Source organism: Thunnus albacares, chromosome 9, assembly GCF_914725855.1.
Source record: "Thunnus albacares chromosome 9, fThuAlb1.1, whole genome shotgun sequence".
Classification (NCBI taxonomy): domain Eukaryota; kingdom Metazoa; phylum Chordata; class Actinopteri; order Scombriformes; family Scombridae; genus Thunnus; species Thunnus albacares.
Genome location: NC_058114.1, coordinates 19,700,251 through 19,717,048, shown reverse-complemented (window position 1 = coordinate 19,717,048; position 16,798 = coordinate 19,700,251). Strand labels below are relative to the sequence as shown.

At 39.4% G+C, this 16,798-nt stretch overlaps 2 protein-coding genes and 9 non-coding genes across 15 annotated transcripts in view; all 11 read right to left on the bottom strand.

Annotated features, from left to right (window-relative positions):
• Positions 1-31: 31 nt before the first annotated feature.
• tor3a (torsin family 3, member A) lies at positions 32-11,281 on the bottom strand. 2 transcript variants are annotated; one of them, XM_044361240.1, is made up of 18 exons: positions 11,218-11,281; positions 10,652-10,696; positions 10,402-10,449; positions 10,166-10,215; positions 9,646-9,685; positions 9,415-9,461; positions 9,185-9,223; positions 8,944-8,994; positions 8,717-8,762; positions 8,257-8,314; positions 8,055-8,084; positions 7,771-7,845; positions 6,642-7,555; positions 6,356-6,478; positions 4,340-4,605; positions 3,182-3,357; positions 2,494-2,618; positions 32-1,416 (listed from the first exon to the last, which is right to left on the bottom strand). In XM_044361240.1, exons 13-18 carry the CDS (start codon positions 6,805-6,807, stop codon positions 1,169-1,171), a joined length of 1,104 nt encoding a protein of 367 aa, XP_044217175.1. In that variant the 5' UTR covers positions 6,808-7,555; positions 7,771-7,845; positions 8,055-8,084; positions 8,257-8,314; positions 8,717-8,762; positions 8,944-8,994; positions 9,185-9,223; positions 9,415-9,461; positions 9,646-9,685; positions 10,166-10,215; positions 10,402-10,449; positions 10,652-10,696; positions 11,218-11,281; the 3' UTR covers positions 32-1,168. The 2 variants fall into 2 exon arrangements, with proteins under 2 accessions (XP_044217175.1, XP_044217176.1); XM_044361241.1 differs by lacking the exon at positions 11,218-11,281 and adding an exon at positions 10,809-10,831.
• On the bottom strand, positions 7,920-7,994 carry LOC122989721. The gene has a single exon (XR_006405145.1). It is a non-coding gene; the product is annotated as a small nucleolar RNA SNORD47 (small nucleolar RNA).
• LOC122989727 lies at positions 8,151-8,214 on the bottom strand. The gene has a single exon (XR_006405150.1). It is a non-coding gene; the product is annotated as a small nucleolar RNA SNORD78 (small nucleolar RNA).
• LOC122989723 lies at positions 9,063-9,145 on the bottom strand. Its single transcript, XR_006405147.1, has one exon. It is a non-coding gene; the product is annotated as a small nucleolar RNA snR60/Z15/Z230/Z193/J17 (small nucleolar RNA).
• On the bottom strand, positions 9,289-9,368 carry LOC122989724. The gene has a single exon (XR_006405148.1). It is a non-coding gene; the product is annotated as a small nucleolar RNA snR60/Z15/Z230/Z193/J17 (small nucleolar RNA).
• On the bottom strand, positions 9,527-9,607 carry LOC122989716. The gene has a single exon (XR_006405140.1). It is a non-coding gene; the product is annotated as a small nucleolar RNA SNORD79 (small nucleolar RNA).
• On the bottom strand, positions 9,756-9,837 carry LOC122989730. Its single transcript, XR_006405153.1, has one exon. It is a non-coding gene; the product is annotated as a small nucleolar RNA SNORD24 (small nucleolar RNA).
• On the bottom strand, positions 10,290-10,357 carry LOC122989728. The gene has a single exon (XR_006405151.1). It is a non-coding gene; the product is annotated as a small nucleolar RNA SNORD75 (small nucleolar RNA).
• On the bottom strand, positions 10,552-10,616 carry LOC122989729. Its single transcript, XR_006405152.1, has one exon. It is a non-coding gene; the product is annotated as a small nucleolar RNA SNORD75 (small nucleolar RNA).
• On the bottom strand, positions 10,875-10,956 carry LOC122989722. The gene has a single exon (XR_006405146.1). It is a non-coding gene; the product is annotated as a small nucleolar RNA SNORD74 (small nucleolar RNA).
• Positions 11,282-15,274: 3,993 nt separating the features above from the next.
• Positions 15,275-16,798, bottom strand: part of osbpl9 (oxysterol binding protein-like 9) — a 31,661-nt gene continuing 30,137 nt past the window's right edge. For all 4 annotated transcript variants that reach the window (XM_044361146.1, XM_044361147.1, XM_044361149.1 and 1 more), the window contains one exon: positions 15,275-16,790. In XM_044361146.1, the coding sequence (XP_044217081.1) occupies positions 16,716-16,790 (75 nt within the window). In that variant the 3' untranslated portion in view covers positions 15,275-16,715. The remainder of the gene's footprint in view (positions 16,791-16,798) is intronic.

Below are 16,798 nucleotides of genomic sequence, written 5' to 3'. Positions count from 1 at the left end.
TTATAAATCAGAGCATGAAATGAACAACAGATGTTGGTTTATTGTTTTATTTTCTTAGAACCATTCCTAACATATTGTTTTTCCATGTTCACTTTTTGAGGTGACATTCAGAGCTTTAGAGAGCAAAATCACTAAGCAGACCAGCACAGACCCGTGAGTGTTCGTGAGAGTGAATGTGTGGTTGAGAGAGGAAAAGCAAGTCAGTGAAAAAAAAAAAAAAACATTTAAAAACCTTTCATTCCTTCCAATTAACATATATTAAGACATATTAAGAAATGATGATGGTGATGATGATAATATCACTCAGGCATTTAGCAGGTTTTTATGAACTCTTAAAATTACTGACATCAAAAAATATTACACAAAATTTACACAAAATAGCTGATTTTCAAATAGATTCATTGCTTTTGACACGTGGACCTTCACATGTTTTCGGGTAACGATTTCAAGTAACATTTGCATTATAGTCAGTCCCTTAGGTTAGCTGTTACACACTCCATACTGTTCACACCGCCATGCCGTAATATTTATTACAAGCAAGTGTCAAAGGCTCAGAGAACCGCATTTATGCAGAAACTCAACACAAATAATCTGTTACAGTAAGATGCTCAAACACGATAATGATGTAAATAAATAATCAGTGCTAATACAAGCACAGTTGCTGACATACTGACACATGAATTCTGACCTTAAACTGACAAAAAAAAAGTGCAACTCAGACTTTGGCGAAGGTAAACAGACATAAATAGTGTGACATGACAAAAATGTATATCGGTATCCTTCTATGACATACACGGCACAACCATTTGCACTGTTTTTTTCTTCCATTCTTCATTGTGACACTGTAAGGATTCAAACCAGGCAGGTGAAGACGAGTAGCCGCGCTGCACAGGATGACCATCTGGCATGTACATGTTTTTCCTGCAAGACCACTGATGTCTGCAAGGTGGATCACACTGCTGTCCCCTCTAATACTGGATCTGCCCTGCTGTCTGGCCTTCTCTGAGGGACCTGGACAGACACGTGTTGTATCTGTGAGGGGGGATAGTAGGTAGAGCAGAGGAGAGGACACAGGCCCCTCTGTGGCTCTGTATGCAGATGGGCTGGTAACGTAATCTCACACCTCCTCCAGGTCTCTCTCTCTCTCTCTCTCTGTCTGTGTCTCCTTTTAAGGGAGAAAGAAGTTGATGCGCTGGGGTATGGACTTGCATCCCTGGGCTGAGAATAGTCTTTCCTCCTTGGGTACATACAGCATCGCCTTGGCCACCTCATCCAGCGTAGCTTCGTCTGTCTCCAGACCTCGTGCCGCATAGGCGTCCCGTGCACACAGCTTGACATGGCGGTACTCCAGAGGCAGGAAGGGCACAAAGAAGTCGATGAGGTGGCCGGACATCAGCTCACTCTGGGCAAACCCGCCTAGAACCAAACAGAAATATGACTAAGAAACTCACAACCCCAATTAAAGTGTAACAAATGAATATTTTTTTTATATTGATACTCTATCAAAACCACAGTCTGCTACTCTGTGCAGCTGAGTTATTTTAACTCTCACAACTCCCAGCATCCATTAACATGTGTACAGCTCACACAAGATGACACTTCCTGCCGTGGGGTGAAATAGCAGAGTTGATGTGAACAAGTAACAGAAGAAAGGTGCTGTTCACACCTGGCATTAAAATGCATCTCCACATACGTCTCGAGTGACCACTTATGATCGGATCTCACTTCCCAACTCTATATGCAAATAAACACGTACATCATTTCCATTCGCAACGTAGTAGAGACTCTCACACTAAACTGAAATGAGTGCACATAAATTAGGTAACTAACATATATAAACGTAGTCTCTACTGCATTTTGCTGTCAATTATGGTCCTGCTACTTTCTCTCCTCTCCTCTGCTCTGTATTTCACCGAGGGCGGGGCTCAGCCCATCCGGCTCCACACACACACGGAGCTGAGCAGAGAGACAACTACACTCATTACATTGCTGTAAGTGCAATAAAAGCTCTGTGAGTAAAAAGCCAATAAGAGTAATTTATTAATGTAATTTGCACGAAAGATGAACAGACAACAAGGGACGAGTGTTTAAATCACGATGTTACGATGGTAGAGAGCTCAGTAGTCAATGTCAGCCATCTGTGATGCAACCCTATTTTGCATATGATGACGTTGGCACGTGAATAAGTATGTACTTCCACTTACGCAGAGGACGTCAGTTGAGTAGACAGTCCTTCAATGTGGCCCAGGACACATTACGTACACACTGCTAAAAGAATGTGGCCACATGCGGCTCAGACCACCTCCGAGTATGGTGATCAGATCTCAATGTGTCCTCAATGCGTCTTGGGTGCATTCACACCTGTACTTAGAGCTGCCCACTTATGATCAGATCACCGCAGATGCATTTTAATGCCTGTTGTAAACAGGGCCACAGAGAGAGTTGAACATCTGACAACCAACCGAGAAACGTAAAGCCAATACTGCTGCATACCTTGAGACTCCATAGTTTCAGCTCGTAGCCGATGCTCCAGATCTTCCATACCGATGTCCTCTCGATTCTGACCAGAGTGCCAGAAGTCCAGCGCTACATCGTTGATCGTTGTTCCACCAATATTACTGCGGAGACAGCAAAAATCATGGAAAATCTCTACAGTTAATGCTTTTTATGTAGAGTTTGATTATTTCTCATTTACGAGTGGGTTAGTTGGCTGCATTTGTCACGTTTTTTGTTTAATATGAATTATTTTTGGACAAATAATTACAGATTAGAGCTCAGCAGTAATTTTATATAGAGTAATGTCATATTAAAATAATTATATTCATAGATCTGAATGAATTAGAGATTTAAAAAAATGTAGTTTAATTTAATGAGCTGACCATTACAATAATTATTTATCATCTATTACCAAAGAGTTTTAGAGATCCCAGGTATCACAGAACCATAATGGTGTGATGAAAAATACATTTCTATATTGCACTGAACTGATTATTTGTCAGTAGAAATCTGACATGAGATACTAAAAACATGACAAATCCATTAAGAGGACTAATGGAGACAGAGGGAGAAACATTCTTCATCACAGATGAGCTGCCAGAGTATCTGGGCCAAAGGTGCAAAACCTCCTGCTTGTTTTTGACTCGGCTTCATAAGACAGGATGTACCTGAAATGTGAACTAACCTGAGGAAGAGGAAGATGGCTCTGCGGTAATTGACTCCATCTACATTGTCATAGTGATCCATGTAGGGCTTGATGGCGTCAATGAGGCCTGGATGGAGCTTCTCAGCCTCGTCGAAGATGAACAGAGTCTGAGGGCATCGTAACACCATGTCCCGGATTGCCTCTCTCAGCTGGCCCTGTGGAGAGAGAGAAAGACCAAACTACGGCGTCAGAAATCACTTAGAGCTGCAATAAAGTGATTCAGTTTTGACTTTGTTTAGGTTTTACATCTGGCACAATTTAAGTACATAATCAACCTCCTAGGGACATTTTAATTTCAAGTTTTAAATGAAAAGATATGAAAGCAAATTATAGGTTTAATAGTTGCAAAAACACCTTAAAATAATCATGAATCCAACTGCCATTAACATTATAAACATGCAGTGAAGGAGTGGCACACTAACACCTCCAAGTATTCACACATTGCTTCTTCTTGTGCAGCCATAATTACCATATTTGTCCTTTTTTTTAATTCAATATGATCTTATTCAATGTAAAAAATTTGTTGTTTTTTTTTTTTTACGTCAGCCAAATTTCCATCTCACTTAAATCATGAGAGAAAATGGTTATTGAAAAGTTTTAGAATTTATTTTTTGTATTTATATTTTTTTCTTATTATTATCATTATTTTTTCTGTGCAGGACACTGTTATGATTGTAAATATAATTTAGAAGGGGGGCCTTGTGGAGTCACGTAGCCCCAGCATTAATGTTCAGATTTCAGAGTCCACATTTGCAGACTCTGCAGATTCTGATAGTATCAGTTTAAAGGTTATCCTGTGTACTATATCTTGTTAAATCTAGATGAATTTGTGTAATAATAGCGTGCGTAACATCGTGTTGCAATCTCATGCAGGGATTATGTAAAAATCTGTTTAGATGGGATCAGGCTGACACCTGTGACCTAGCTGGACAAACGCCAAGTTCCAAAAAGCATGAACCCTTTAAAAAACTCTTCCACGCAAGTACTTGTAGGATCAGTGTTTGATCTGTCCAAGCCGTTATCATTCATACTCAGAATTACAAAACACAGACTAAACATTTGACTAACCAATGAGTTCCGACATGTTCCTGGCACTGAAAACCCAACTCCGAGCCAAGAGGGCCCCTTCTGTCTCACCTTGTACGTGTCCACCAGTCTAGCGTGTGGGAAGTGGAACGGGGCGATGAACAGACGGACACACTCGCTCTTTACCCCGTCTCGGTACAGGTTATCGGAGATGATCCGGGCCACAAAGTTCTTGCCAGTGCCGGACCAGCCGTGGAAGGAGAGCGTCAGTGGCTTGTTGGACTCTGGGTTGTTAATAAAACCCTGGATGGCTTTCAGGACCACAGACTGGACCAGGTGCTGCCCGTGGAGCTTCGTCTGAAGGTCCCTTGACAGACCTGCACATGTGTGCACAGAAGAGAGTGCATGCTCAAAAATTATCGTGCAAGATAAAGATTAATCTCAGCAATATATTTTTACAGTACATATGAACGTGTTTCTTGAAGATTTGCGATTACACCCGGATATACATTTTACAATTAAAATGAAGGGTCCTTTTAAGTATCAGGTGAGATAACTATAGAGGTTTTCATCTATATACACATCTATTATATACATGGTGTCACTTGCATAATCATATGATGTAAATATGCATGTCAGATGTAGCCAAAAGGCTCATTTTAATCTGCATTTAATCTGTAGTTTCCAGGCAGGTTGATGTTCAGATATTAAAAGAAACAAAAAAACACACACAAAAATCAGACAACAACCGAGAAGACACAAGTCACAAATAACCACATGAATTGTGATCTTGCAAACAAATGCTAAGGATGCATGAAACGCACACACATATCAGATCATGGTCACCTTTGGGGACATTACATAGACTTATATTCATTTCCTGGAGACTCACCCTAACCATAACCACTACTTGCCTGACCCTGACCCTTACCCTAACCTTAACCATTGACCCAGAAATCAGCTTTTTCCAAATTGGGGACATAGAAATACATACACTCATACAAGAACAAAGCAGGTACACAAAACAACCGACATTAGACATCACATGGAGCATGTAGCCTTCAGATACAGTAGATAGACACTGATAGACAGAGCAGGATGAAAATATAACAAATATCATGTTGGCACTGTTATTTCTCCAATAGCCACATTTTCAACTTCAAAAGCAAAAAATATCAAAAACACCACATGTTCTTAAGTCTCTCAAATCAGTTAGAAGTTTATTTGAGCCAAGTGATGCCCAAAAAGACAAGGATGATTGGCTAAATTAACTTCTCCTTACTGGTGTGGTGATGTCATCAGTCACCTCTACTGACATCTCTAGTGTGCTTAAAGTTTTCTTCACAAATTTGGTCAAAACAGAACAAGGGAGACCATTCAGTATTTTAAGAAACTAGGTTTGAGGGTGGTTTAACATGTCTGAGACCAACTAATCAAGAAATATTTAATATGAGGGACAATCATTGCATTCATAAATTATTTTGACTTTTGTATTAACTTCATTTACTTGTTTTTTAAAGGAAAGCTGTGACTAAACTATGATTCTCAAATACTTGAACTTGTGTGCTACCTGAAGTACATGAGTTGCTACACATATCTGTCCTGTTCGTAAAAAAACATAAACATAATTTTTAATGTGGCATGTATTCATATCATAAAAAATGCTTTATGTAAATGTCAGCTACTGTTGAAAGCTGTAAATCTACTGTCATGTCTAGTGTATGATGTCTGTATGAATCAGAATCACGAGTGGGGCTGTATAAATGTTTTTCTATTGATTTCATAGTGATAAAAACTTCCGTAAGCCGCCTACGTTTGATTGAGGATGATAAACCGTAAATCTACAACTACAATAAAACAGGATGCACAAGGAAATAGAAAAGGGTGTGAAGTCCAATTCTCTTCATAAAAGCTGATGACCCATGTACAGTTTGTTGTGTTATGTGTAGACACAGAGAAACCCTTCAATATATGTGAAGAAATAAGACATATTACCCCTCTATCATCTCAATAGAAACTGATTAAAGTGATGTCCAGAGAGAGATTTCCTGGCTCACTGGGCAGACAAATACACTTATCACACATGCAGAAGCAGACAGTTGTGACCACCCAGCTGGAGTGTGATACCTGTGATGTTGTTGGTTATCCTGCAGTCTCCAGACTCGCAGCACTGGCCCAGGCTACAGTACCACTGATGCAGCAGGCTGATGTAGTCCTGAGGAAATCCTGCCCAGAGGTCCCTGGTAGGAACTGCTCACATCCACGGCAAGACAACAAATCCGTTTTTATATTAGTGTTGTAACCACTGTGTAATATATAAACATCACGATTCAAGGCTACAAATTGTGGTCATTTCTATTAGCATTATATAACAGCTTCCGCACCGATAGTTTGATGTGGCTCAGTCTCTTACCTTGTTGTGTAGCATCGTCTTGGTTGGGCTGACACTCCCCCTCCCATATATTGCAATAAATGTAATTAAAATAGTAAGTGGACGCATTGGAAATGCTGTCGAAGTGGAAGAAGTCTGCCTGTGCGGACAGAGCCCAGAGCAGAGGCAGAAACCAGCGCACGAACATCGGTGACGAGGCGACGGAGAGGCGGTCAAAACGAGACTGAACACCGCGTCTCCTCTCCCATTTATTTGAACCTGGTCGGCCTGCACTGTGTGGGATATCCCTCCTTCCTCCCTGCTATGCTACAGATGGTAGCGAGAGAGGGAGCGCTTGTTCTCGTGTTGTGTGCAGCGCGGGGGAGGAGGGGGCAACAACTTAGCTCCGCCCGTCGTCGGAGCGGAGGGTCACATCAGTCCTCCGGCGACGTTTAACCTATGCTCTAGTTGACGTAAGTCAATTTTAACACATGGGTCCATTATGCTTTTCCTTTCCCTCATTTCAGACATGCATATTTAGCTCCGTAGCCGCCCATAAGGGACACCCGGGAGGTGAAAACAAGTCACTTTCTAGGACATCGCGGAAATGACGTACTCATTTCCGGCTTTGGCACCGTCACTACAGCTATGACGTAGTGGGCCAAACCCTGTTTATTTACTGTACCGGGTCAGTTCGTACTATCATTGGGTGCAGGTGTGATTGTTTTGAAACGCAGCATGTGCTAATTTCTCAATATCAACTTTATATGGCCATGACTACAATCTGACTCAACTGATTTATATTTGTGGGTGTAATATTTTCAAAACAAGGAGCAACACGTCACTTAGTTTTTATTTTTTTTATTATTATTACCACACAAACAAACACATTAACAAGTTCTTGACATTTGTGCGTCATCTGTAGTCTCAGGTCTCCATCCAGAAAGCAGCAGCATCTGAGAATCAGCAGAAATAATTTATTAACATTTGCAATGACAAGGAAAACGTATTGTATTGCAAGTTTGGATAGTCAAATGTCAAGTCTATGTTTACTGAATTCCTTGGTCTTTGACAGTGATTGACATCAAGCTTAGTTTTCACTTTGACAGCTGGCCCTCAAAGTGTCATTTTAACACCACAAAACCCTGCAAGACAGAAGGCTCATACTCACTTTCTTTAGTGGCTAACTGAGGCGATATGGAGGTGAGGCTCTCTCCTCAGGGCCAAGTGGTGTCATTCACATTTCCTGAGGAAGAAATAATTTCTCCTTGTAAGTATAACACTTGGGGAATAGAAAAATAAAATAAATTTACTGACCAAAACCTCAGCCAAAAATGGAACGGTATGGGTTATAATCAACGGAAATCATTTGGCAGAATCTTTTCATCACTGGTAGTGGCCCATAAAATCTTTAAAGCACCCAATTTATAGGAGTGTCAGTTTTATCAAACTTACCAAGGTCATTCTGAGCGATCCAGACATTTCCTGAAGACAGAAATAGACAACCTTATTACAAGTTGTGACTGGTTACGTCAAGATTTATTAGGTGGGTTACTCAGTAACATATTGTCCACATTTATGTTCAGGTCAGACATTTGTTAAGACATCACTGAAACCACAACAGTCATATTGATTCTTCAGAGTCTTGGATTCTCACCTTAGGATCAGTCTCATCTTCGCCTTTCAAACTGGCTTCCAACATGAGCGATCATAACCTGAAGAGACAGCAGCTTAAGTCAAAAATTCAGATCAAGCATTAGGATGAGAGTTTCCCCCACTGACCAGGTCAGCTAGAGCTAATATTACAGACTCCACGGTTAATTGTCAGTCTTTACTCATCATCACACAGGTCAGACTACAGGGATCAAACTAAAAAGGTTTACTACCACAGCAACCAACGATCCCATTACTGTACATGTGCTGCTCTTCAGACCCAGATGATAGCTTGGGCAGCCAATGGTAAAGCTTTTTCATTTTGGTAAAGATAAGGTTTAATATGCCAATTTCTTGAAGAGCGGATTCTTAGATTTTATTAAAATGGCATCAAAAGTAATTTAATGAGAACCACTGTCATCTGGGTCTGAAGTGCTAGAAATGTCATCCAATTTCAGACTTACCAAGTGTAAAACATCTTGTACACATGACTGGTAACATCTTCTTGCTCTGCAAAAATCAGAATAGTTTCAAGTGAATTAATGTCAAAAAGAGGTCAGTTGATGTCCCAACAACAATTTTCAGATCAGAATAAAAAGACTAATTTCCTCAACTGGATCAGCGACCTGATTCAAATTCATCACATCTGAATGATTGTAGCTGCACAACTCCACGTGAACAGGATACTTACCAGTGCAAGGCCGAAGACGCTAGGTCAGTCAAGTCAGGGAGGTCTACATGTCTGAAAGAAGACGAGAGGTTTGTCATAATCTTGTTTTCAAACACTTCAGAGCTTACTGATAGTTTAACTTGACACATCAGCTAGGAGCGAAAGACATAAAAGTATTCTTCATGGTTTATTCTGCTGAACTATGCAGTCATCATTGCATCAAGAAGCTTTAATAACATTGTACTTCAGACTTGCAGCTCACCTTCACTTTGCCTTTTGTTCTGCCAGACAGACCTCGTTTCTAAAAAAGAGGGAGAAAACTTAAAACCCACTTCAGAAATTAATCAGCCTCACAGGTTGTGGAGGCCAACACATCAGTTAGGAGCGAAAGACAAATTTTCATCGTCATGGTAATCTGCTGAACTATGCACTCATCATTGCATTTGACCAGTTTTATATTTTAAAAAATGTTGCTCTGAAATTTAAACTTACTTGTAAGCAGATCTAAGACGACCATCAATAGATCCAATGAAGAAGATCTGCAAATCAAACACCAGATGTTAATACAAAAAGATTTGAAAATGTATGAGCATTTCTTCATCTATACTGCATCAGAAAAAAGTCCTCTTTCACTCTTTTTCAGAGAGATTCCCATTGTTTTAAACAAAAATCATCATTGACAGTGTGTTTGAATATGCCAAGACAAATTATATTTTTCCTTACCTCTTATGTCACGCAGTTGAGTCAAGCAACACAAGTGCACCTACGGGAATACAATACAAAAATCAGTGATGCAAATAGTCATCCTCAGTTGAGAAGAATCATCTCGTCAGTGCCTCAGATAATCAACTTGGTGGTTGGCTGTATCGTCATCCATCTTGTCAAGAGTAGCAAATAAGTGTCATCACAGCAGCACAGGCAGAATGTGCAGGACAAGAGGCAGACTGATGCTTCTCTGGGGAGTTTTAATACATGTGGAGTCCCCTGATGTGCCACACTAGGTAAGTGACTGATAGCTCTACACTTTCTATGCGCTTCCAAAAAAAAAAAAAAAAAAAAGTTGAAAATTGAATCTTTAAACCTTGTGTAGTAGCCATTTCCTGGCATCATACACACAGCCTTTATAGTTACTTCATGTTTAAAATTAAGGGGGGAAAGCCAAACTACATCCACCATATGTAACACCTCAGAGAAGCATAAAGCCACCATAACTGCCATGTGAGCGTAACTGACAGACCCTTACCTCAATCGTCTCCACCAGTTCCTTCATGTCTCTTGATCTCCTTCTGAGACCTGTGGATACACAAAGACACACTTTAGTGCTATACTGGTCATGTCCAGGGCAGAGAGCCTCGTTTAAATAGAGAAGCCTCAGTGTAAAATTGTTCAGAAATCACTTCTGTCCACTACTCTTACACTTAAATCATCACTGACTTCCAGCTAACATTAGTACATCTACAGAAAATCACAGATAATTACCAGTTAAGTATTTGATGACTTCCAAAACTTGGGGACATCATTTTGGACCTGAAGAAAAGAGACCACATTAGTTGCACAGCTCAAGCACACTGATCATGTTAAATTAGAGTAGTAGCACCACTAATATCACAATGCCATCATACAATAGTTAACCTCAGTGAAGCAGTTTCAGAAATCACTTCTGTCCACTACTCTTTTAATGAACATCATTAGTTATATGCTATGTAATCATTAACACCACATTGCTTACCATCTGATGTCTTCCTTCATTTTGCAGGGATTCTGTCCCACAGACCTACAAATAAAGAAAATGCATTTTAAATTCAAGTACAGAAAGACTGGTTCAAAAAGATGTTACTACTCTGCAGTAGAAGATTTGAAACTAATTAAATCATGTGTAACTTAACACTGTAGAGCCTGCAGCTAATGGCGCAGTAGCTATGCAGCTAACGAGAAATACTTTAAGGTACTGTCCCATTCAATCAGAGTTGTTGGCGTTTCTTCACATTTACTCAGATGTCCCTACCAACATTTATTTCATCATATAGTCATGGGACAGTACTGCATTCTTGTATAATAAGAGTTGGAGGTTAACTTTAGCTAGATGGATAATTAGCTTCTGCACACGCACGGTCAACACGTGGCGGAGGCCTGCTCACTGCTAGTTAAAAATGTTACATCAGATAACCGACAAACCATGAAGCAGCGCAGGTTAAACAGCATAAACATGTAAACAACTACATAAATAAACTGTTGATTATCAACAGTTCGTCAGCAGTTATGTAAAGTAGAGAAGAGAAGAGACGACATTCATACCTGATGCGCAGCGGAGAAGTGAGGACAAGCAGAGGGTGTGGGGCCTTTTTATAAGGGATATCGCACAGACTGATGGGAAAAAAGTGAGACCCTCTAGCGCCCTCACCTGGTCCTCACAGGTATAACACATTCATACATGCCCTGTTCAAATTAGCCTACCTACAGTATGTATGGCTGGACCATCCATGTTTTATATATATATATATATATATATAATTTATATAACATGTATGTATAACATATCAAGGGCCACTTCATTACTTTCTCCTGGGCTAAGATTTTTTTTTATAATTTCAATTCAACTGAAACTAAACTGTAATTAGATCATTTCATGGAAACTGTTCAGATTGGACCCACCTTGGAAATTTAAGTTTTTTGATCATAACCAAATTTAAAATTTTGTATTTCATAGCATGGAGAATATGATAGACCTGCAATAAAACATACCCATGTGTGAATTGATAGTACTACTTGGATAAATGACCCCCAATTTGGTTATCATGACTCACCTTTAAGAACCAGTCACACACAGAGACGAGCTCGCACCAACTTTAATCCCACTTTGGACTCTTATTTTCAGGACTTGAATGACTGACCCAAGAACTGATCACTGGGCAAACCAGCATAAGGCACAAGACATGCTGTACAATATGCCATGCCCCAGTGACGCACACACACACAACCTCAAATGACATGGACCCCTGCCGTTTGCAGTCAGATCAAGGAGAATAGAGGACTGTAAAACTCAAAGACTTACAAATGTAGTTTTAGATCTTGTCTATGGACAATTATTGTTGCATGGTGATATGTGTGTATATCATATATGTGTCATTATGTGCTTTAGTTAGACTTTTATTCCACTGCCTTTAAGCCAAGAAATGTACCACTACCATAGTTCCATCATCCTCGATAACACTGCCATCATCATTCTGCTTGGTTCACTTTCAGAATGCTAAAACTACTATCAAAAATGCAAAATTAAGAATCATGCAATTGGTAAATTGTAAATAGTTTGATTAATGGAGTAACCATATTCAGGAGTTGAACCGGCCTGTCCGTGGACAGGAAGGGTCTGACTCTGCTCGCCAGGATTCTGCAGCCCCTGGGATTGGCTAGGATGCACCTTCTGGGCAGGCAGACCAAGACTTTAAAACAGTGTCTTGTCTGAGACTCTAGGCTGTTTAGGCTGCTTTGGGCTGCTTTTTGCTGGTTGCTGGTTCTTCTTGCTTGTGACTTTGTCTTCTTGCTTTCTGCCATACCGGAGGAAAGCTTGCAGTTTGCTAGTCTGAAGATGTGAGTCAGAGCAACAAGAGGTGAAACCTCAGGATCTGGAGTCATGAGTTGAGGGTCAAGCCTAGGAGAGCATGAGAGCATAAACCAGGAGCTCTCTTCCAATGGGAACTTTTCAAGTCTGGACTGGCCAACTCACTCATCATTATCAGATCCAGACTACAGCTCCTCACTCCAGCACATCAGACTCCATTCTCTGCATGAAGCCACCCCAGGGAACAAGCAAGTATTTGTACAAAACTTTCATCAATTTGCTTAAAGCCTGGTGCTTTCATGATTTGTAATTTCAATTGGCAATTCACAACTAAGTTGTTGTACTGTTGATTTGACTCACTGCTTCTCAGGTAACAGTCATCTCATCTGATTGTCAGGTCTCTCATACCAACTACACAATAAATAACTCTGCATTGTGCATTCAAATCATTCACCAGCCATAGCCTTGTGTACCCGTTTCCCTTTTCTTCTTGTTTCTTGTTTGTAAAATGTTGTAGTATTTAGTACTTGTAGCTGTAGTATTAGTAATAAATGTGTATGTAACTAAAGTGAACTTGTTGGTGTTTTCTTGTGCTTGCATCTCAATCACTTAACCTTAAAAGACCTATACCCTTGCAAAATCATAATTAAGATGAATAATAATCATAATTCTAATTGACCTCTCTTGTGTGGCCAACAAGGAGGACTGTTTCTCTATTATTATCCCCACTCTAATATGAGTCATGTCACTGGGCAAATAATTTCATGTTGGAGTTGTGCACAATAATAATTCATAATTCCCCCATAAAATCATAAAGATATTTAAGTGCACAAATTCCTACAAATGTACCAAAAATGTTCTAAAAGAAAATCAACTCAACACACATTTAAATTTGTCTTCTTCAAACTTTTGAATGATATCATTTCCTGTTAGTGATGTCATTTAAAGGAACAGTACACTATTGGTGTGATGATGTAGAACATGAAATTTATGGACACACATAAATCATGCTATTTTAATATGTTGATATTAAAATATGTTTTCTAAAATTTGATTAGTACGTTTCCCATGAAGAGGGAAGCATTTATGCTCCTAAAAAGAAAAAAGTCAGAGATTTATGCAATATTTGTTGAGTGTTACCTGATGGTTAGAACGGACATGAGAAAATGACTATAGTTTAACAGCAAACAATTAGAAATATAAAAATTGCAATTTTATTATTTAATTTTATTTTACTTCATACTAATAAGTACACTTGAATTAGTGTCTTCAGCCACTGAAAACAATATTGACAGTTTTATACTGCTTCGTTTTTCCCTTCAAATGTTGGGGACCCAAACTTAAGAGTTTTCATGGAATGACTAAATTAGACTGTACATTGTGAAACAGTGCACACATATACTCCAGCAAACTGCTATAATAAAAATGTTTTATAAATGAATGTAATCCTATATTTATTGAACAGACTGTATGCTGAAGCTGATGCTGTTACACATCAGATGTCTGTTTACAGTATGTATGGTGTTACCTGCAAGGCTGGATTACCTAATGGGAAAAGTGAGCAACTGTCTCAGGCCCCCAAAAGCTCCATGTTCACTTCACTGTCAGTTGGCTTTTGGTAATTTAATTAACTTAAATGAACTAATACACAGTATAAACTGAGGCTTGTCCTGCCTTGTCTTGTGGAGGAACCTCTATAATTTAGTTTATATTGTGCTAACATGATGCATTTTTCTAAATTAAGTTTTATTCAAGTAAATAATCATAAACTAATTGATACACAGGAAACCTGAGTCAAGGCAGTGTTATTTAAGCATATACAATAGTACTGGTTGGTCTCTGGGCATATAAAAAGATGACATGGTATAGTTTATTGTGTGCACTTAAATGTTACGGGGTACACACGTCACATGTTGGGTGGGGGGGCTCAATATGGGCCCTACAGCATATTTTTTGCTCTGGAGTTAAGCCAGCTATGTTTACCCACCATGATGTGCGAAAAACAAACTGCATGTGTGATCAGTACAGTTCACTGAAGTGATATTGAGGCATATTTCCGCCTTCTAAAGAAGAAAAGCTCTTCTCTCTCCGGACCTGACTTACAAGACTTTGAGCAATACGACTTGAGGCGATGCTCATTTGAAAGAACCATCACAAAATCTCACAGGAATAAACTCATGGAGATTTAATATTATGCATCAATAAACAGGAAAATCTGGTACAATCAATGGTTATGATCAGAATGAAATAAAAAATACATTTGTTTTAATTGCTCTCTATTAGGCGAGTGATACTGAAATGTATGGCAAGGCCTCACTTAGAAAATATCTTTACAGAGACATAACATGGAGGAAAAAACAAAGTAATAGCTTCAAATTTAGCTCAGACTCTGGATTTCAGTTGGCTTGTTTCTAAAGGCATCTGTCTGATCTTCACCAAGTGTTACTGGATGTTGAGGTTTATCAATTTCAAGATTTTATAAGGTCTTAATATTTAAAGGGTACTATACTATTCACTCATATCTATCCAAAAACTTTTCATATGAGCCAAATATCTTGAAGAGAGGATAAATCTTAACCTCCAAAGATAACACGCGGCTGTGTTGTGAGCTCACTACAGCATTAAGAGATATTCTGGGGCATTTTCAGGTGAAAATTGTTTATTTTTGTATCTCATCCAAATATCATTGCATTTAGATCCAACCTATGTAGCTGTAAATAAGAGAATGAATGATGGTTCAAAAAAGCAGAGGTGTACAGTAGGATAAATATTGCCCTCTATGTGGTTCTTATCTTGGGGGGAAAAAAAAAAATCACTGGACAAAAAAAAGAAAAAAAAAATACAGGAAAACTGAACCAACAGAACACAGTCTGGACTCAAGCAGCGCTATGAAACAGCAGCAATTTTTCAGAAGTCTACTCTGGTTCCTCGTCGTTTTACTTTCTTCGCGCCCTCTGACAACACAAGAGTGAACGTTAAGGTGGTTCACTCTGGCGTCAGCGGGTTTGGAGAGGATGATGTGCGGAACAAAAGGGAAATTTTACAGACTGAGTCCCTCCTCTTACATCCTCACCGTGGACCAGCTGTCCAGAAAGACAAAAATATGTAAACAATCATTTGTTCAAAAAAATGCCTTCAGGTAACATGGAAACATATTCAGAGGACTGTTTGTTCTCTGTCCAGATGAAAGTCCCTTTAGCCTTTTCTCTAAACCTTTTTGGCATAAAAGACGTCTAAATCTGTCCGCTAACAGACATTGTGAATTATCTCTATATTGCATATATTCCATAAATCTATCACTACTCCCAATCAGTGTGTTCAGATGCTATGGCTTAAGTAGGACTTTGCTTCTGGATAACACTTGAGACAGAAAACAGTGTGAAGGACCAAATAGGTGGCAAGTTAACTGAAATTGGGAACATAACATCAAAAAAGTGTTAATGGAATGATTCCTAAAGATGTAAAGCCATCAATTTCATATCCTCAAATATTTTTACACTATTGCCAGAAAGAAAAATAAACAAAAAGAGCATTAAAAATAAAAAAGAATATATATTTATATATCCATCATATGTATATCTATATATAAACAACAGTTATAACTAGTTGCAGGCAAGCAGAGAGTTTCTCCCCCGCCCCTTTAAGATTAATCCGTTCCACCGTTAAAAGGCTGTCAGACTCTTGGAGGGGGCAGCAGCTTTCTTTCCTCAGTCACCAGATTCCCTGAGATATAGAGCGCTGTTTTATTTGTCAAGGTTTATTTGATTTGAACACCATCAACCACACACCCTTTGCCCCCCCCGAAAAAATACCCATGTGTGTAGGGAAACGAGTGCTGCTCTGGCTCGTCCTGTGGAGCTGATGAAGGGTGTGGTCTTGCTCTCGAAGCTGACGGGCAAAGTTGAGAGGCGATGACACCTGTCTCCACTCTGCGCTGCAGAGTCTCATGTTGGCGGTTGGTGGGTATCGGTGGCGGTGGAAGTGAGATTGCCCAAATAAGGAGACGAGCTTTTACTAATTTTCATGTTACATCTTAGATGCTTTTCCATTTGATTTCATTCATTTCCATATGGTTTTACAGTCAAATGCAAAGCTGTGTACATATTCAATCATCAGTCATTCCAAGGCTTGGATAAGAAGTGTTTTTTTGCAAAAGAGTTCTTATGAAGACTCTGTCGTGTGTGCATTTCCTTATGCATATGTATGTGTGTGTATCAGAGTGTGCGTAGTCTTCTCAGTGCCTCTGAGAGGCGAATCTCTTTAATAGAGGCTCGTCGTAGACCCAGCACTCCCCGTCCTCGTGGAATAGCTGCGGAC